General features: G+C 41.2%; 4 protein-coding genes across 4 annotated transcripts; 3 read left to right on the plus strand and 1 right to left on the minus strand.

Annotated features, from left to right (window-relative positions):
• Window positions 1-210: 210 nt before the first annotated feature.
• On the plus strand, window positions 211-4,089 carry LOC102699272 (protein trichome birefringence-like 11). The gene is made up of 4 exons (XM_015842727.2): window positions 211-690; window positions 2,342-2,737; window positions 2,838-2,996; window positions 3,305-4,089. The coding sequence occupies exons 1-4, from the start codon at window positions 257-259 to the stop codon at window positions 3,681-3,683; spliced, it is 1,368 nt and encodes a 455-aa protein (XP_015698213.2). The 5' UTR covers window positions 211-256; the 3' UTR covers window positions 3,684-4,089.
• A 200-nt stretch (window positions 4,090-4,289) lies between these two features.
• On the plus strand, window positions 4,290-7,688 carry LOC102699553 (peptidyl-prolyl cis-trans isomerase FKBP42). The gene is made up of 7 exons (XM_006664272.3): window positions 4,290-4,536; window positions 5,371-5,550; window positions 5,671-5,760; window positions 6,091-6,275; window positions 6,406-6,528; window positions 6,606-6,758; window positions 7,119-7,688. The coding sequence occupies exons 1-7, from the start codon at window positions 4,470-4,472 to the stop codon at window positions 7,443-7,445; spliced, it is 1,125 nt and encodes a 374-aa protein (XP_006664335.1). The 5' UTR covers window positions 4,290-4,469; the 3' UTR covers window positions 7,446-7,688.
• Window positions 7,689-8,816: 1,128 nt separating this feature from the next.
• On the plus strand, window positions 8,817-13,350 carry LOC102702703. The gene is made up of 7 exons (XM_015842956.2): window positions 8,817-9,654; window positions 10,443-10,712; window positions 10,789-10,917; window positions 11,314-11,475; window positions 11,935-12,145; window positions 12,231-12,563; window positions 12,664-13,350. The coding sequence occupies exons 1-7, from the start codon at window positions 8,950-8,952 to the stop codon at window positions 12,777-12,779; spliced, it is 1,926 nt and encodes a 641-aa protein (XP_015698442.2). The 5' UTR covers window positions 8,817-8,949; the 3' UTR covers window positions 12,780-13,350.
• Window positions 13,351-13,790: 440 nt separating this feature from the next.
• LOC102702985 (pyruvate kinase 1, cytosolic) lies at window positions 13,791-17,936 on the minus strand. Its single transcript, XM_006663753.3, has 16 exons — window positions 17,748-17,936; window positions 17,548-17,644; window positions 17,353-17,450; window positions 17,108-17,263; window positions 16,885-16,962; window positions 16,656-16,787; window positions 16,414-16,494; window positions 16,145-16,216; window positions 15,976-16,065; window positions 15,604-15,748; window positions 15,441-15,529; window positions 15,229-15,324; window positions 15,021-15,088; window positions 14,839-14,938; window positions 14,642-14,701; window positions 13,791-14,236 (listed from the first exon to the last, which is right to left on the minus strand). Exons 1-16 carry the CDS (start codon window positions 17,814-17,816, stop codon window positions 14,084-14,086), a joined length of 1,584 nt encoding a protein of 527 aa, XP_006663816.2. The 5' UTR covers window positions 17,817-17,936; the 3' UTR covers window positions 13,791-14,083.
• Window positions 17,937-18,976: the final 1,040 nt, after the last annotated feature.

An 18,976-nucleotide genomic window follows, 5' to 3' on the forward strand; every position in this document is an offset into this window, starting at 1 on the left:
GCTTTCAGCACCCAAGCTCTGTGCATTTCCCTTTCAAATCACCTCCTCATAAATACTGCCACCTCGTCTCGTCTTCCTCGCGAGCTCGTCTCCGTCTCCGCCTCGCCCGCCCGCATGCCACCCACGCTTGGGCTCCGGGGCCCCGACGACGTACTAGTGGTGGCCTACTCTAGCCTGGTGCTGGGTGCTTCGTCGGCGGAGGGGCAATAATAAGTAAGCGAGGCGCGGCGAGAGGAGGGAGGGGGTATATCGATCGATGGTAGGGTCGTCGTCGGCGAAGCGGCTGGCGAGGGGGGCCATGGCCATCAAGAGGCCGCCGTGGGTGGCCGCGATGGCGGTGGCCGCGGCGGCGGCGGCGCTGGTGCTGCTCGTGTGCGCTGCCTCGCTCCGATGCTCGGCGGCCGTGGGGTCTGCGCTGGCGGCGCCCAAGAAGCTCCTGAGCGGCGGCGTCTCCATCGTGGCGGCGGCGGCGGCGGGGACGACGCGGGGCGGCGGCGGCGGCGGCGGCGGGAGGGACGACGGCGAATGCGACCTGTTCGACGGGGAGTGGGTGTGGGACGACGGCTACCCGCTCTACCACTCCAAGGACTGCCCCTTCATGGACGCCGGCTTCCGGTGCTCGGAGAACGGCCGCCCCGACGACTCCTACACCAAGTGGCGGTGGCGGCCGTCGCGCTGCGATCTCCCCAGGTTTGCTTCGTCTTCTTGGATTGAGTTCTCATCTCATCTTTGGCACTAGTACTATTACGCTTCCATTTAATTGCTTTCTTGATTAATTGGGGTGGCGAGTTTGGAAGGAAATTTAGATACAAATCGATTCGAAATGATCATCTTCCACGAGCTTAAGAAAGATCAATGCAGAAACATCATTAATGAAACCCCTCTCTGCAATCCAAGCATCCAAAACTGTGCTTCAGATGGCGAATTATTATAAATTTCATGTGTACTTTGAAAACTTCAATTAATTGAGGCGATGTGGATTGGAGACTGTGCTACTTAATTTTGTCAGCTGGAATGTTCTACAACTTGACTAACTTAAGACGAGATTAAATAAACTTGGTAGCAATCAGACATGCTGCTTTGCTGGCATAGCGAGGATTAAGTTTGCATTAGTACTTCTGACTTCAATCTTCCAGTGGGATACATGCTGAGATTAGATCAGTGGACGTGCATTATACAATCTTGGCCCCTGGTTAAAAGTAGATTATTGGAACATGGCATGATGCTATCAACGACCAACCCCACTTTGGGACTGTGCACCACGATTGGAAACTCGCTGCCTTTCTTGCCACTGGATTACAAAACAGTATTAAGGCCAGTCTCAATGTATGTTTTAGAGCAAGTTTAACAATATAGCTAACTACTAGCTCCAATTCATCTATAATCAATCTAATAGTCAATTCATATAATAGTTACCTACAAAACTTTAGTACATGATCCCACATGTTATACACACACACTGTGTCTTGAAGTTCGTGTGCAGCTGGCTACAAATTAGTAGCCCACGTCCCTTCTCTCTTCCCTCTTATCTCTTTAAAATATGTTTATAGCTAGCTTATAGCCTGCTCTTATGGGGGTGTCATGTACATTAAATAGGATGTCACATCAGCAAAATTGCTAATCGGACGGAGTCATGAGATAAGAGAGGAGTTTCATCCCCATGAAACTCATCTGGCTCGGTTATCTAGTTTATAGTCTTGGTAACTATGCCATGAAATTATACATTGAGACTGGCCTAAGCACACTGACCCTATGGTCAGTCCTTGAGAAGATATTTTATTAAATTAAAATTGTTTACTTGGTCTCTGACTGCCATGCTATTGCCATCTTTACCTTTGATGGAAATGTGGCTTTGTCCTGTTAATTGTTGAGCGCAATGTTCTATTGCTCTGTTAAGCTGCACTTGTTATATAGTAGTTGTTGCTTAATTCGATTTGGAAAACTTAAGTGATTCTAAGATCAGATTTTTACCTTCATGGATTGGAAAATTTAATCTTGATTCTTGTCACCATGAATGTATGTCAGTAGCTTATACGTGGAGTTGGAGAGGAAGTCTGTTATCCTTCATAATTGCTAATGGTAGGAAATTCTGCAAAGGTGGAATAGTACAACATTAGGGATGCATTACAAACTGTGGTAGAATGGCACGTATTGTTTTTATGAGAAGCATAATCTATTTGTATTTTATGTATTACATGCCTTTTTTATTTCTCAGTGAATGCTTGTGTGATACCTGTCGATTGTGAAGTGCCATTATGAATAAATTCAAATGTCCACATTAGCAATACTGGTAAGTCATATTGTCATTCTAATTTTGCCATGTTTTTTTTCTATTTATCAGATTCAATGCAAGAAATATGCTAGAGAAGCTAAGAAACAGAAGAGTAGTATTTGTTGGGGATTCGATCGCAAGAAACCAATGGGAATCTCTGCTTTGCATGCTCTCTACTGCTGTTCCTGACAAGGGCTCCATCTTTGAAGTTAATGGGAATCCCATCACAAAACACATGGGTTTCTTGATTTTCAAGTTTAGAGAGTACAATTGCACCGTGGAGTATTACAGGTCTCCTTTTATAGTCCTTCAAGGTCGCGCACCAGCTGAAGCCCCTGCAGTTGTTAAGTATACAATTAGGGTAGATGCCATGGATTGGATGTCTGGCCAGGGTAAGTGGAGGGATGCTGATCTGTTGATCTTCAACACTGGACACTGGTGGAACTATGAGAAAACAATCAGAAGGTAAGCATAAATGTTTGAACTATATTAGCTGAGTACATTCTCTACTTCATATCTAATGACTGAGAGATCATGCTGCTCTTACTGTTATGTGTTGTATCAGTGGTGCCTATTTCCAAGAAGGCAACAGGGTTAAAATGAAGATGACTGTAAGAGATGCTTACGAAAGATCCATGCAGACATTGTTTCATTGGCTTCGCAATGAAGTTAACACAAACAAGACCCAGATCATCTTCCGTACATATGCTCCTGTGCATTTCAGGTCTGTAAATCAACAACTCAAGTTACTCAACCGTGAGTGTTCCCCTTATCTAATTCTTTGCTCAAGCATTATTTGACAGCCTTGCATGATTGATCATTCATGTTCTACCCAATGGTATATGGTTGGCTCATATATAGGAAGCATTATGTATTCATGTTAATGACAGAAGTGCTAAAAAAGGCAGAAGAAACAGCATTAACTTAATCTTGATGGTATTTATTGTTGGACTTGTGAACAAACAGCATCCTTTCCTCCAAATTATCAATCAAACTCTATCTTCAACTAGAGTAAATCTATATTTTGTTCAGAGGTGGTGACTGGAGGAGTGGAGGGACTTGTCACCTGGAAACTCTACCAGATGTAACTCCAATTAAATCGATGGAACTGTGGGCTGACCTGCTTGAACCCATAAATCATGTCCTGGGCAACAGCATCACAACAAAGCTTGTCGGGCTGGACATACTGAATGTAACGCAGATGACAGCTCTGCGTAAAGACGGGCACCTCTCAGTGTACCTAAGTCCTTCAGGCCCTGCCTCTCAGCACAGGCAGGACTGCAGCCACTGGTGTTTGCCTGGAGTTCCTGATGCATGGAATGAGCTCCTCTATGCCCTCTTCTTGAAAAGACAAATGGTGGCACACCACAATGTTTCAGGTTTGGGAGCCAAATCTCTGAACACTGGCTGATGAAAGCCAAAGAACTGAAGAAGCAGTACTCTGGTTCATGGTTAGGTTGCCTAGACATTTTTGGAGCATTAGTAGAGTTGGTTGGCATGCAGGAAGCTGCGTTGCACCACTCTGCTGTGATTTTCATTCAATTGCTGAGGTGATAATAGCTTGATTACCCTGTATTTGTGATGGCGATATGTATGTATGTTTGTTACAGACTGGATGCTGTAAATATATACTGCTACATAGCAGCTGCGAAATGGGCAGCGTGTTTCAGCTGTAGATAACTATGATTAGTGTGTGTAATTAAAGGGCTTTGTTTGCTGACTGAGCATATGCCTTTTGATTTCTGACTTGTCAACGCACATGTGGAGACTGGCAAGTTTGTTTTTTGTCTGGTAGTACAATCGTACCACGGCGTTGTTGCTGACCAAGCATTGGTACCACATGGACAATAGAAAGAGCGTTTTTACGGTCCTACTGGTAGAATTATTTTACCACTGTAATAAGATGATATATTATTAATTAAATAGAAAAAAGATGAAATGTTTTAGCTCAATTACTAGAGGAGTTGGGCTTGGGCTGGGCGCGAGTTGAAGTTTGAGGCCCACGAAGACACGGGCTCGTCTCGTCTTCTCAGCTGCCAAGACTCTTGGCTGCCGTCCTGGACTGCCACCCACCGCGCGATCTGCCGGCGAAGCGACGGCGGCGAGCTAGCTGCTAGGCCCTGGCCCTCGTCGTCTCCTCGAGCAATCCGCCTCCCAACTCCCGACCAGCTGCCCGCCGGCCGTCCCGCGTCCAGCGATGGCCGTGTTGGACGAAGATCCGGCTCCTGCCGCCGCCGCCGCCGCCGCTTCCGATGCTAACTCCGGTGAGTCTCCGCTCTCTCTGGCAGTCCCTCTCCCCGGTCATCGCTGGGGGTTGCGCTGTGCCTTGAATTGAGTAGGGTTAGGGTCAGTTGACTCGGCTCTGAAGCTATTTTGAACTTCGGTGCGGAATCGCAGCATATGCTCTTCGCTGGGGTTCACAAAATTAGGCATCTTGGTTACTTGTTTCGTTTGAGTTTAAACTAGATTCAGTATAATGACACAGAACTCAACTCAACCTCAAACCATTTTGCAGTTTGCACCTCGCCGAAAGAACCCCAAATGCTCGAATCAAATACTATGTGTAAACTCAATAGTAGTTTGTAAGCAGTGAAGCGGATTATTTGGGATGGCAGCATCTCTCTCCTGCTGATTTGACGATTGTATTCAAATTAGTTTCATTAAATCTACACAATATCTGGATTTGCTGCAAATTCCAAATTTCTATACAAGGGTAGTGCAATCATGTAACGTACCAGCTAAACAGTAACCTTATGGATCACATAGCTGTTCTTGGCACGTGATTCATGCTTTACAGGGTTACGGTATGCTACTTACACCACATCAGTTGACAGGCAGATGATGTAGCACTGGTACATTTGGCCCTAGGGTGTTTCTAAGCAAAACAATTGTATACTCCTTTATCCATAGGTACACATCTAGGTAACTGTAAATATAACTTCTGTGTTTGGTTAGACCCACATTGGATGCTTGATTTTGGATGTAGTTCACTTAAAAACTATTAATCTCTTTGTAAAATGGCCGCACTATAGAACAGTGAATTGTCTTGTTTAATAATGCAGCACTTTGTCCGAACATGTGTTTTTTGGCTGTTTTAGGTGCTAGTGATAGTGAGATAACAGTGGAAGAAACTTCTTTTGTGCATACTGAGCCTCCTCAAGATGGCACTGCTCCACCTGTGGTTACCTCTGATATGGAAGTCCTTAATGATAGAGTCAAAAAGCAAGTCATCAAGGAAGGCCATGGCAAGAAACCTTCAAGGTTTGCCACATGCTTTGGTAAGTGCGCCAAAAGTAGTTAATGATTCCATTTACTTAGGATGGTGATTTCTACAATGAAGCTAATATGTTCTACCTGAATTTGCAAATTAATGTCTGTTTCTGATCCTGGTCATCCAGTTCACTATAGAGCATGGGTTCAAGGTTCTTCACACAAATTCGAGGATACTTGGCAAGAACAACATCCAATTGAACTAGTACTTGGCAAAGGTAACCATAAGTTAATTTATTCATTTTATCCTCAGTTTTCCTCTGCACATGCATGTCATTAGTAAATTCCATAAACTCGAATTGCTTTGCGTTACATATATTTTTTTTCAGTTCCATAACAGTGATCAAAATGAAGATCTTGAAAAAAATACCTTTTTCCATCAGTAACTTTCATACTTGCCCCCCACTTTGCAAAGCCTAATGACCAAAGTGCGACATTTCCATTAGTGGTACTTTTACCCCTTCTTTTCACGCTTCAATAAATCTACAGGACAGGATAGCTACTTAAATTACACATAAGTTTTAAAGATTTTTTATTCTCATCAACAGAAAAAAAGGAAATGGCTGGTTTAGGTGTTGGTGTCAGCAACATGAGAAGTGGGGAGCGTGCATTGTTGCATGTTAACTGGGAGCTTGGCTATGGGAAAGAAGGAAGCTTTTCATTCCCAAATGTTCCTCCAATGGCAGACCTTGTATATGAAGTCGAACTTATTGGGTTTGATGATGTCAAAGAGGTAGGGCAAATGTCCCTCTACCACTCAACACAAATACTTTTATTCTTATTATCTCTGACAATCATTGTTACTTGGTTTGCCTTTTTTTATTAATGTTCTGAGGAAGCTTACAGATAATGTAAAACTACAGGGAAAAGCCCGAAGTGATATGACAGTAGAAGAAAGGATTGAGGCAGCAGACAGGAGGAAGATCGAGGGCAATGAATATTTCAAGGAAAAGAAGTTTGAGGAGGCTATGAAGCAATATGAAATGGTCAGTAATGTACTTCTGTTATTCTTCAGCTATCGAGAGATGCTGAATCATAATACTCTAGCTGTTTGTCTTGACAGGCAATTGCCTATATGGGAGATGATTTCATGTTTCAATTGTTTGGGAAGTACAGAGACATGGCCTTAGCTGTGAAAAATCCCTGCCATCTCAACATGGCCGCATGCCTGATCAAACTAAAGAGATTCGACGAAGCTATTGCACAGTGTACAATTGTACGTATTCTCCTACATAGCATAAAACTCTCTCATACACTCATGCTTTACCTTGCATGTATTGCATCGTGTTAGCCTGTGTATAAATTCAGACAATTTGAGTTTGATTTTCCATTCAGACAATAAAAACAAAATATGGAAAGCAGAATCATATGGCTAAAAGGGGAGAAAATACTTTTCTGTAGTTCTGCATGAAAGACACTTCTGATCTTAGCGCACTTGCGTAATTATTTCCAACTGATTTGTGTAAAACAACAATGATTTTGGTTTGATAGTGAACCATTGACCTGATGACTGATCATTTGAATAATACCAAAAAATTTTCTAGTGATGGCCAAATTGCATAATCCTACTCCTCAGGTGCTGTCAGAGGATGAAAACAACGTGAAAGCATTATTTAGACGGGGAAAAGCTAGAGCTGAACTTGGTCAAACAGAATCAGCAAGGGAGGACTTCCTGAAAGCCAAGAAGTATTCTCCAGAAGACAAGGAGATCCAGCGTGAGCTTCGGTCGCTCGCGGAGCAGGACAAAGCTCTGTACCAGAAACAAAAGGAGCTATACAAAGGTCTGTTCGGACCAAGGCCTGAACCCAAACCGAAGGCGTCAAATTTCCTTGTTCTCTTCTGGCGGTGGCTCGTGTCCTTGATTGGTTATCTTGTTAAACTGTTCAAACGCAAGAATGAGTAGGAATGGTACATGTTTTACCGAAAAAGTATGCAGTATTTAATGCTTTACATTGCCTTGTCAAGTTAGTCCATCTTGTATTGCAGGCTGGAAACTGTGAGTCGAGCCACACGCGATCGATGTCAAATATTGCTGTTAGAAACTACTCCCGAAATTTTTTGATCATTGGAGCTGTAGCTCGTACTGACCTTTTGCCTATGACTATACTGTTTTTTAACAATATATGACATGGTCGTACAGTATCTACTCAAGGCATCAAGCCCTTGAGTTTTGCATTGGTGCTTACTGTTTACTACCCAAGTCACACTCAATATCTAATATTTAGGATAAGATTCGGAATACTTTTATATTAGAATAATTATATGAAATTTAATAATTTTATGATGCTATTATTGTACTTTTAAAAGTAAATCCAATGTGCTAATTTTTGATAAAACTAATTGTTATCGATGTTTTCAAGATATAAATACTTCTATATTTTTTAATAGAGATTAATGTTGGGAAGAAAAGACTATGATGCCTTTTAATAAATGAGGAGCGGAGAGAGGATGAGAGGGTTGCTTTTAATAAATGAGGAGCGGATGAGGATGAAAGGGTTGGTGGAGATCAAATAAAAGAAATTTTAATTAATATGTGATTGATGAAACAAATAGTATTGTTAATACTTAGTAGTATCAAAATTATTTATATTATGAGATAGTATTTAAATCCTAAATGTTTATATTTTGGAATGAGCAGAGTATTTAAAAAAATATTGATGATCGTAGTTTATAATTTTTAATCAAATCTTGTTTCAATCGTCAAGAAGTTATTACTAGGAGTACCACTTTAACCCATCGGGATACCTTGAAGTTTTTCATCTTTTGCAAATTACCTCAAGATGAAGTTTGAAATAGTATATTTGAATGTGAATGCAATGTATTCCTTCACCCAACGTCAAGGATCCATTGCCCGCGTTGCTGGAAGAAGGATAAAAATAATTCCATTCCTTCTAAACAAGTGTACAACATTGATGGGAGGAGTTAACATGGATTGGAGAAGGAACAAAAATTATGTATGTTGCTAAACTGACTAGGCATACAGGGGGTGATGGTTAACAGTATATTTAAGAAATAATAATTTATAAATAAAAATTATAACCAAAATAAATAAAAATTATAAATAATTTATAAACCAGTTGTGCTTAAAGTTATTTTGATAATAAAGTAAGTCACAAGCAAAATAAATGATATTTTCATAATTTTAAATAAGACAAATGATCAAACATTATAACCAAAAAGTCAAACATCTTACATTAGAAAACAGAGAGACTATTATATAATTGATATTAAACTATATAACATATATACTCCCTTTCTCTTCCATTACAACGTACGTTCGTTTCGTAGTAGTAGGATATATTATCAATCGTAATTTTATTTTATTTATTCCTTACCGTGTATCGAGCGTAAAACATTGGTCAAAATTTCTCTCTCTCTAGTTTTCGGAGAGGTGTTATTAAATTATAATGATAATATGTTGTGTTTATTTAAATCTCGGTGTATACGTGGAATTTTGGGTTGCTTTCCCTTTTTATTTGTGTAATTGCGACCGCCGAGCACCGCCACGCTCCCTTGCTTTCGCGCCAACCCCGCCGCCGCCGATGGACGCCGTCGCGTTCCCGCCGCCGCCCGCCCCCTTCCTCGACGACGACCTCGATTTCGGCGACTTCGCCTTCGCTGAGCCCCACCCGCCGCGGCCGGCCTTTGACGACGACTGGGGCGACTTCGTCGCGACGAGCGCCCTCGATTCCGACCCGGACGGGCCGACGACGACGACGGCCACGGCCAAGCCCTCCACCTGGGAGAAGCCGCGGGGCCCGCTCCCCCTCTCCTTGTTCGGCGCCGGCGACGACGACGACGACGACGAGGAGGAGGAGGTGGTGGTGGCAAACGAGGGGCCGGCCGAGCCGCCAACGGCGGCGGCGGCGGCTCACCAGCGGGAGCCCCGCGCCATCTCCAATGGATCGAGCCCCGCGGATCTGAAGGACCTCATCGCCGGCCTCTATGGATCCCAGCCGCTCTCTTCCCCCGGCGCAGCAGAGGCGGGCGCACAGGAGATGGTGGCGGTGGATGACGACGGATTCGGGGATGATGGCTGGGAATTCAAGGCCGCTCCTTCGTCAGACGGTGCAGAGATTGGAAGCAGACAAGCGCATGGGGATGGAGTTGAGGTGAGCCTGTATTACTGTTGGTGTTCATCATGTCACCTTAACTGTCTTTGTCAAGAATTCGATGGGATTGTAGAATGTTAGGCCGATTGGCCGACCGACAGTGTAGTGCCATCATCACAATCTGAAAACAACATTTCAAGTGCCCCATTATGATGTTGCACTCACAACAAACCTGATAAATCCAACTTGTTTTCAGCACCAAGCCATTCATCCAATGGCATTGCCATAATACTGTTATAATGATACACTTTACCAAATTCAAGCAGGGGGAGTCTCAGATAGTCTGCTGAGCTAACTGGTGGGAACGATTTTGTCTAGATAACCGAAGCTAGGCCACTACAAAAAATTTTGGGAGTGACCTTTGATGAAATCAACATTGTGATCTGTCTCACTAAACTGATGTAATAAGCCATAATTAATTAATTTATTATTCTCAAATGGAATGATTATTAATCAAACAATCTCAGGTTATACTTTTTGCCTCTTACAATCTGTGTACATAGAGTGTGAAGCTCTGCCCTAGCAACTTAACTGTATTCGGGCGTTGTTATAGGTGTTGTAGATTAGATCAATTTTAGATTTTTCTTTACTCACAAAAACCTTTTTGGTTTGTAGTTCATGCTTCCATGATTTGTTGTATACTTTTCAATAAAATAGAACTACTGTGAAACTCTAGCATTGAAGATCCTATCATTGCTTACTTTTAAACCTTTTTGTATCATCTTTGAGAGTCTTAATATGGCTATGGCCTTCTCCATTGATTAATCTGAATATTTTCATCATTTCAGGATGTACGCAAGTCAATGGGTAGTGACCAGGAAGACTGGTCATTGTTTACTAGTGTCGATGAAAATTTGAATCATGTTCAAACTACAAATCACATTGAAACTCATGAGGCCACAGAACAAAGTGTGAAGGTCTTTAGTTGGTCTTCACCTAATAATGCAGCCATACTTGATCTGTACAAAGAAACTAAGCTGGTTGATGTTGTCCACATGACACAAAATTCTTCAGAAAGTGTGCAGGACTATTCTGATATGTTCTCAAACAATGAAATGGTAAGTATTTTTGCTATTTTGAGTTCACTGACATCCCCTATTTTTTTCATGATGTACACTAATGATCAGTGATCAGAACTCTTCATGTGAAACAGATGAAAATCATTCAATTAAATCTACAAGCAATTGGACTTTGATTGATTTCTACCGTAAGCTGAGGGAGGAATCCTTGACAGTAATATTCCAGTATAGGAAGAGTTTTAAGGTCAGTAACTACTGATTACATTCAGTTGATAAATCATTATTATTTTCCCGTTCATAATTTTGCAATTCCTTTGGTAACGGGAAGTCCAGAATAGTTCTATGCTTTCTAATGAAAACAGAGAAGTTTCAGCAATTGAAAGCGACATCCAGGTATTGCCCGTTTATGTTTTGCTATAAACCAGCTTCTTGAGTCTAGTTTAGTAAAGCTTGCATGTTCATACCTTGCTTGTGTATGCGACACACTTTTGAGTCCCACCAAATTATTTCTAGGAATTAGGCATTAAGTTCATTGACAGGATCATCAGCTTAAGGCCTCAAGCACTTGAAATTATTATTTGGCACAAAAATAATTGAATTCAACATAGTGTGTCACTTAATCATTTTCCATAATATCCAGGAAATCTGTGAGAAACTACAAGATTCTTCACGTCCTGAAGGCTTTTATGTAGAGGAACATACTGCAAAGGATGCATGCATTTCTGAACTGCTTGATCATGCCAAAGAAGTTTATTTGAAGGATTTTGAGGAAGAATATCATTTAACAGAAAGAATAGCAATGGTATGCATTCTCCTCTGGGAAATAAGATTTTCTGTGCACTGCCCATACATCTTATTAGTTTCTAGGGATTTATACCTCCTTAAGCTAGACAAAAGAAAATTTTATTTCATTATATGGTCAAATATTGCTATTTATTCTCAATTTACTCGAGATCAAGGCACTTGTTTCCTTTGGTGGATAGTCCGTAGTAATCACAGGCACAGTTTCTATAATGATAAACATAATTATGTGTGAAAATGATTGGATTAATCTTATTCATAAGCTGCATTAGACTTGCCTCCTAGCTTGTAGATTATACCAAACAAAGTTGATCTGTAGACAGCATGCGACTACTGATTTCAGTATACAACATGTGCAGCCTACTATTCTACCTGCTGCTTGTTGTTTTTGTGGGTTATGTTGCGATCTTTCTTGAGTTATTAAAATATTCTAATTCCTTGATCTGATACTCAAATATAGGCACTGGAAGACATGAGTTCAGCCGTTGAACTCTACAAGCACAGGATGTCAATATTATATACCTTGGAACAATCATCGAAAGAGGAGCAATGTGATTACATCCATACTTGGTACAGTATGCTTATGTTCTGTGCTCAAGAATTGCAACACGGTGTGGTGCTTTGGCAAGAATCTTGTGAATCAAATGTCTGTGACGTAGTAATTTCACAAGGTGCAAAACTTGAGAAAAATGAGTCCTTTCTCAGTAATCATTTAAAAGAAGATCGACTATAACCTAGTTTCTGTTGGTTTCACAGGTGGCCGTTTCTTTATTGCTCTTGGGGAGATTTATAGAGTTGCACAGATCTTAAATTTATCTTTGCAGTCCTTCAAGCCTTGGGTTCTTGCTACTCCTGGAATGTTGAGTAAAATGATGGTTTGTTGGGACGGCTGCATGAATGCATGGACTAATTGTCTAGGAACGGCTCTCAGAATGGTTGTTGACAGCAATAACTTAGATGCACCTGTTGCTAAAGTTGTTCTTGAATCTATCATTAATATTAACAAAATTGAAGTGGCCAGTCTTCGATTCCTTCCCAACAGCAAGATGACATGTAGGCTTACCCTCCTGCCGACTAATCTGGTACCAGGTAATAGTTCTTTCCTACATTGGGTCTTCCTGGATTTAGATACTTTTTGGCTATCAGATGGTTCTACCAACCAATTAATTACTCTGTTTACTTCATGTAGGAATGGAAGTGATCATTTGGGATGGTGATCACTATTTTGTTAAAGTCGCAAATCTGTGGGCTAACCGGATATCTTCTGACCCTCCCCAGTTTTCCGTCATTCGTACCACTTGTTAATTAAATAAGTGACGCAATCAACAATTGTCCCTCTTGTTAATTAACCTGTCAATGTCTCGGGTTGCCATTCTTAAGAGGAAACTTGAAAGTTTGTTCTGATAGAAGTTTCAGAAGACATCGGGTAAGACTTATTCACCAAGTTCTCCTGCACAACTGTTTCTGGAAGGTCAGATCCGTTGTGATTAGTATTGGTCGATGATCATTCTTTTGTACTAGTACTTTTCATCATTTTTTTCCGTGGTTCTTGGCAAATGTCAAGAGCACGAGTATAGTGAGCCAAAATGTTTTTTCTGCCCTATTTTAACTGTCACTGTGTATAGCATTCTGTTTAGACTGCAGTCCAGTACAGCACATGTGTAAAACCTGCAAGATCCGATTGGTGAATAGTATATAGCCTTGTACTAGTTGGGCAACTTCAGTCAAAGGTTTATATATAGACGAGAGAGATGATGCTGTCTTCAGCAGATTTTACCGTTACATGTTCATCCATGTCAGGTGTTCTTGTTTTCTCGAATGGAATTGCCCTTTTAGCAATTGCCGTGGAGCATGTAATTGCCTTGAGTCGACTAGTTGCTGGACACTCTTCAACATGCTCCTATTCCTCCTATACTACGGGAATTGAATTTACATATTTTTTTTTTTGCAAAACACTGTGAATTCAAATGAGGGCACCGTAAACCATAAAATAAATTTGCAAAATTGCGTGTGGAATCTTGGGAGGATTGTACTCTAAAGTTAGCACTCCAGGATCAGGATGGCAAAAAAAAAATGGACAAAATACTTGATAAGTTAGAAGCTGTTTCCAAAAGCTAAGCCAGGAAACCTTCACATTAATATAATCTTTTTGAGGGAATTCACTAACTTTTAAACATTACTCGACGGGTAGATAACACTTCATATTCCTTCAAACGCTTTTGACATTCTTACAAATAAACTATTTATGGTGTCCATGGGGATCAAGATTTTACACGATCAGAGTCAGATGAACACTTCGATGGACGTGAAGTGGCATACGAAAAATCCATGAACAAATAGGTCGCATCGACCTTTGAAAGGGTACAAACCGATTTCATTATTCCATTTGCCCATCTAAGTGATACGAAACAGTAAATTACGAGCAAATTTAATTTCCATAACTAGAACGTAGTTGTTTCAAACTGTAAGACAAATCCTATGAATACACCATAGGAAAAACTGCTCATCTGAAGCTATAGGATTATACATAGCCAAGAAGCATAGTTTTAGGCCTAGTCAAAATCTGGCAAGCCATGCCATGGAATCATAAACAAGCACATGTTGGTTGTCTAATCGTCCAGCTCAAGGATCTTCACAACCGAGGAGTCCCCCACTTTCTGGCACACAACAACACGGTCATGCGATTTTATCACACCAGAAGCTTTACCGTGGTCAAGAGCAACCTTTAAAACTGACTCATTTGTCGCGCTGGTTGATTCAGCCTGCAGGACATGGTAAAAGATCACTACAAAGTCACCCAACAAAAGTAATACTCTATTGGTCTAGCCGAGAATAACTCTTAATAAACTGGCTTATTCTGCTTAGATGGACACAACAGACCATTTTATCAATAAATTGATGGTATATTTCAGTTAACCAAGCACGAGACAGAAATTGTGTGAATCTGAACTGCATTTTACTGCTGTTTGCCATAAATGAATTGTTAATAATTGTGGAACAAGATGCGAGAAAGAATGCTAACATGTTAATTTTAATTTAATGCTTCCATCCACTATACTTTGATATGTATTGGAAATCTGAAATAGACCATTCCTTCCTCAAAGTATGTTTTGTACAAATATCTTTTTGCAATTTATGTAGTGAATATAAAAAGGTAGTTAACTTACTGGATGCCTTGGATCAGCAAGCATTGGAAAGAGGCCTCTAACTATGAGTGATTGCCTTGCCTGCAAAACAACGATAGAACAAGACATATGAGCAACAGCCTACAATAGCTAGGAGTTAACCAGATAAGACAGCTAAACATATCTACAGAAACAACTGTTTGACATAGAAGGAAAGGGAAAAAAAACCGATCACTTACTTCAAATGCGCCTGTGAAACTCCACCTCAGTTGGTTAGTTTTTAGACGAGGAATGACAACAGATAGAACAGGCATGGTTGGCCTATACTTGGCGATTAATCTGCAGATAGAACAGATGCCAGATGAGAGACAATACTAGTTTCCATTAAACTACAAACTTAGTTTATATTCAGTCTTTCTACCTTGCAGCACGTCCAGATGATGTGAAGCAGATGATGACAGATGCTTTAACTTTAATAGCAGCTCGCACCTAGAAAACAAGTGGAAACTATGTAAGACTAAAAAATATTTGTTTCATAAGATTTTGTGATATTGAACCAACGGAATACTCGAAACTTTTCCCATGTGAGAGAAAAAAGTTTGGAACATGAGAAGAAACAAAGAACATACAGCAGAGGAAGCAATAGACTCCAAGTGGGTCATGGGTTCTCCCACATGTTTCACAGTCCTCTTGAAGTATAAATCTTGGTTGAAGACCTTCTCAGCCTGCAAACCAATGGATGACACATATCACTAACTAATGCAAATGAAAAAAAAAAAGAAGCATTATACTTGTTCAGCATTGTAGAGGAAAAATATCTATAAGTAGAAAGAAAACTCACCTCTGCACAAATTTTACCCACTATTGATATAGTCTCAACTGGATATAAACCACGCAGAGTCTCAGCACCAAGGAGAATAGCATCACTCCCTAAAAAAGTAAACAATAGCAGTTTAGGATTAAATTATCAGAAGACAATGTCATCAACTGCTCAAACAACTCACCATCAAGTACTGCATTTGCCACATCCGTAGCCTCTGCACGAGTAGGCCTAAGGTTGTCAGTCATACTGTCCACGACACGAGTAACAACAGCAGGCTTTCCAGCCATGTTGCACTTGTGCAGAGCAGATTTTTGAAATAGAAACACCTACATATGGGCAGGCAAAGATCAAACAACAAAACATATGGGCAGGCAACGATCAAACAACAAAACAAATGAAGTCTAACAAGTGAAAGAATGTCTTAAGTTGAATAGACAGCAATTCTCGTTCAAATACTAAGGCTCTGTCACTAAAAGCTTCCTAGAAAAAAAAACAGCAGACAAATCAATTAAGCAATAAATTCTAGCCACAAAAAGAAAGTTCATGTACAAACCTTTTCAGGTGGAAGATCAATCCCCAGGTTTCCTCTTGACAGAATGATGCCATCAGCTTCTTTCAGGATTTCATCAAAATGATTCAATCCCTGCAAATAATAAGGAGCTGACAGGTGGGCCAACAAATAGAAATTGGCTCAGAAATGTTCGAGTTTATGTTGCAAGTACCTCCACATTCTCAATTTTGGCAAAAATCTGAGTTTGGCTAAGGTCGCCTAACTTTGAGAGGAACTCACGTGCCTGTATTGAAACACAAATGCCAAAATTGTTTAGAACTTTCTTTCCAATTAACAAATGAAAACATACAGAAGACTATATATTTGAACATAGAAATGCAGTGTTTACAATGAATGCTACTGTTCAGGAGATGTAGATGCAAAAGGTAGTTTGAGACAAATTATATTGTATCCATATTGTCAATGTCAACAGCTGCTAACCTGTCGCACATCTTCCGCATGTCTTGTATAAGACAGAGAGAGAAAGTCAATCTTGTTTGGGGTACCCCATTTTTTGATAACCTGAAAGCGGTGCATGCTCGTAAGCATAAAGATTTCATACGAATTCAAGCACCGGGCTCCCACTTAAAAGGTAAAATAACAACTTTTAACTTCTACTACCTCCTTGTCCTCATCAAAGATATAATGTAAACAGATCACAAATTCGGGGATGAGTTCCTTACCTCCTTGTCCTCATCAGACAGTGTAGGTAAGTCAATGTGAATTTGCGAGCAATGTAATGTGAACAGAGACCCAGCCAGGGTTGCCGTGTTTTTTATAACACATACCACATCATCCCCCTTAATTTGAGAAACCTATACAAAGAAGATCAGAGTTTTGGTATCAGAAAATGTTGACAGAAAACAAATCAGAAATGCACAATGCTATGTGTAACATGCCAAAGATTTATACCTCCAACCAAACTGAAGTAGTCTCACTGCCCGTGAACAAGTATTGCCCAACAAATATTGTGGCACCTGGTTTCACAGCCTGCAAAGTCATTTATTTTTCAAATATAGCAAATGCTGACAATTGCAGTGACACAATAATAACATACAATAGTTCTATGATAGATAGCTAGGGACCGATCTGTTTGCAACAATTCATACAGAAAGTAAATAAAAGGTAGTATTACCTTAGCAAGCCCAGAGAAGTTAATGGGCAGCAAGTCTGAGGAGGCCTCCTGGCCCTGGTCAGGGGTGAGGATAACAGTGCCGTTCTCCTCAAGAGAGATTGAGGCTTCGCTCTTGTTGACCACCTGCAGCTCTGGGCCGACTGTGTCAAGCATGACCTGCCCAGGGAGCAGAGCACTCAAGTGTAAGTATGCATCGAGACCATGAATCAATTGCAGTGTGTGTGATGTTGAGGAGGGGGGCTCACAGCGCAGAGCTTCTTGGTGGACTTGATGGCGAGCTTGAGGTTCTCGAGGGTCTCCTGGTGGTACTCGGCGTCCCCCCACGAGAAATCGAACCGGGCCACTGCAATTTCCACCACACCACACAATAGCTTTGGATCAGAACAGCTCAAGCAAGGGCTAGAGGTAGAGGAGGGAACCAGCGACGGCAGTCCGTTTACCCGACATGCCGGCCTTGAGGCAGGAGGAGATGGTGTCGACGGAGCGCGACTTGGGCCCCAGCGTCCCCACGATCTTGGTCATCGCCGGGAAGAAGCTCTGCTCGCACACGGACCAACCAAGCCACGAAATCAAGCGAGGATCAATCCGGGGCGGGGCACGCACGAAAGCAACGAAAATCTGAGGAGGGGAGGGGGCTTACGGGCTTGGACGGCTCGAGGATGGAGGCCATCCTGATGGGCTCCTCCAGGAGCAGATTCGTCGAATGCATCTCGCTCTCAGATCGAAGCAGGCGAAGGCGTCGGTGGCGGCTCTCCTCCTCTTCTTCTTCTTCTTCTCCAAGGAATCGACGGAGAGCAGCAGAGCTTCTCCTCCTTCCCCTCTCTTAAATGAGATTGGAAGAAGGAAAAAAAAAAAACCCTCTTCTCTCTCAATTCCTCTGACGTGGCGCCCCCCAAGAAAAGGAAGTCTCGAAGAAAGGGTTAATATTATTGTATTTTAAGAAAAAGAAAAAGAAATAAACGGTGGATGCTGACGAGATGACGGCGGCGCACGCTGGTTTGGACCCGCCGCTGGTTAACTCCTGGCCGTAGGATGCGACAGGATGGGCCGAGATGCCCAAGGCTGGTCTGGTCTGGCCCAAAACCGTAAGCCCGGGAAGCTGGCAGGCTGCGGCTGCTGCCACTGCCAGTGTGGCAGTGTGGCGGCGTGCCATCGTCGTCTTCTTCCCCGGTGGTCAAAATTGTTTCCACCCGTACTCATACTCGCCGCTCTTTTCACTTATCTTTATGTTTTTATAATTTAAAATTTTAATTTATAGTTAATTCTAAAATTTTCTCATCAAAATTATTTTTCAGTATTACCTTTTTGAATTATCCGATTTTTGTTGCTGCAATTTAAGGCAGTTTTGTTATAACAAATTGTGAGTATAAATGACTGAACGAAAATTTTATTTTACAAAAAATAAAGTTTATATATAATTTTTTTCAAAGCACATTGATGCGTTTGGTAAACGTATTAATGAAAATTTTGGAATCTGCAGAGGAAAAAAAACAATGTCTTTGGTTACTAGCTGGAAAGAAAGAGAGAGGTCGTTTACGTAGAGCTAAAAATGTCAACGTGGTTGTCGGTTTTCATTCGTCCAGGAACAGCATTTTTTCGGCAAGATGCTTCTAATTGACCAGGTTGTTCTGTTTCTAATTTGAAAAGGAGATTGTTCAGTTTCTAATAGTACTTCTAGAACAAAATGTGGAATTTGACTTGGCAGTTGCAAACTTAGATGTGATTGTTTTCTTATTTTAAGACAGAAAAGATGACCAATTTTGCTAGTACTAGTTTTGATAAACCAATGTTGTTCTAGAATATCTTGGGGTAGCTCAATCTTCTTTTCATTTTTTATAGGTTGGGATAGCTCAAACATTTCAGCTAGCC

Source organism: Oryza brachyantha, chromosome 12 (assembly GCF_000231095.2).
Source record: "Oryza brachyantha chromosome 12, ObraRS2, whole genome shotgun sequence".
In the NCBI taxonomy this organism is placed as follows: Eukaryota; Viridiplantae; Streptophyta; class Magnoliopsida; order Poales; family Poaceae; genus Oryza; species Oryza brachyantha.

Bases quoted from the DNA above. Each gene is read 5' to 3' on its own strand.
- LOC102699553 (XM_006664272.3), top strand. From the start codon at position 4,470: ATGGCCGTGTTGGACGAAGATCCGGCTCCTGCCGCCGCCGCCGCCGCC. The intron at 5,551-5,670 runs GTAAGTGCGCCA...CTGGTCATCCAG, and splicing joins AAGGTTTGCCACATGCTTTG to TTCACTATAGAGCATGGGTT. The intron at 6,276-6,405 runs GTAGGGCAAATG...GTAAAACTACAG, and splicing joins GGTTTGATGATGTCAAAGAG to GGAAAAGCCCGAAGTGATAT.
- LOC102702703 (XM_015842956.2), top strand. From the start codon at position 8,950: ATGATAATATGTTGTGTTTATTTAAATCTCGGTGTATACGTGGAATTT. The intron at 10,713-10,788 runs GTAAGTATTTTT...ATCAGTGATCAG, and splicing joins TGTTCTCAAACAATGAAATG to AACTCTTCATGTGAAACAGA. The intron at 12,146-12,230 runs GTGCAAAACTTG...TTGGTTTCACAG, and splicing joins TGACGTAGTAATTTCACAAG to GTGGCCGTTTCTTTATTGCT.
- LOC102702985 (XM_006663753.3), bottom strand. From the start codon at position 17,816: ATGCATTCGACGAATCTGCTCCTGGAGGAGCCCATCAGGATGGCCTCC. The intron at 16,495-16,655 runs GTAAGGAACTCA...CACCGCTTTCAG, and splicing joins TGTCTGATGAGGACAAGGAG to GTTATCAAAAAATGGGGTAC. The intron at 14,237-14,641 runs GTAAGTTAACTA...CATGTCCTGCAG, and splicing joins TTGCTGATCCAAGGCATCCA to GCTGAATCAACCAGCGCGAC.
- LOC102699272 (XM_015842727.2), top strand. From the start codon at position 257: ATGGTAGGGTCGTCGTCGGCGAAGCGGCTGGCGAGGGGGGCCATGGCC. The intron at 691-2,341 runs GTTTGCTTCGTC...TCTATTTATCAG, and splicing joins TCGCGCTGCGATCTCCCCAG to ATTCAATGCAAGAAATATGC. The intron at 2,738-2,837 runs GTAAGCATAAAT...GTGTTGTATCAG, and splicing joins TATGAGAAAACAATCAGAAG to TGGTGCCTATTTCCAAGAAG.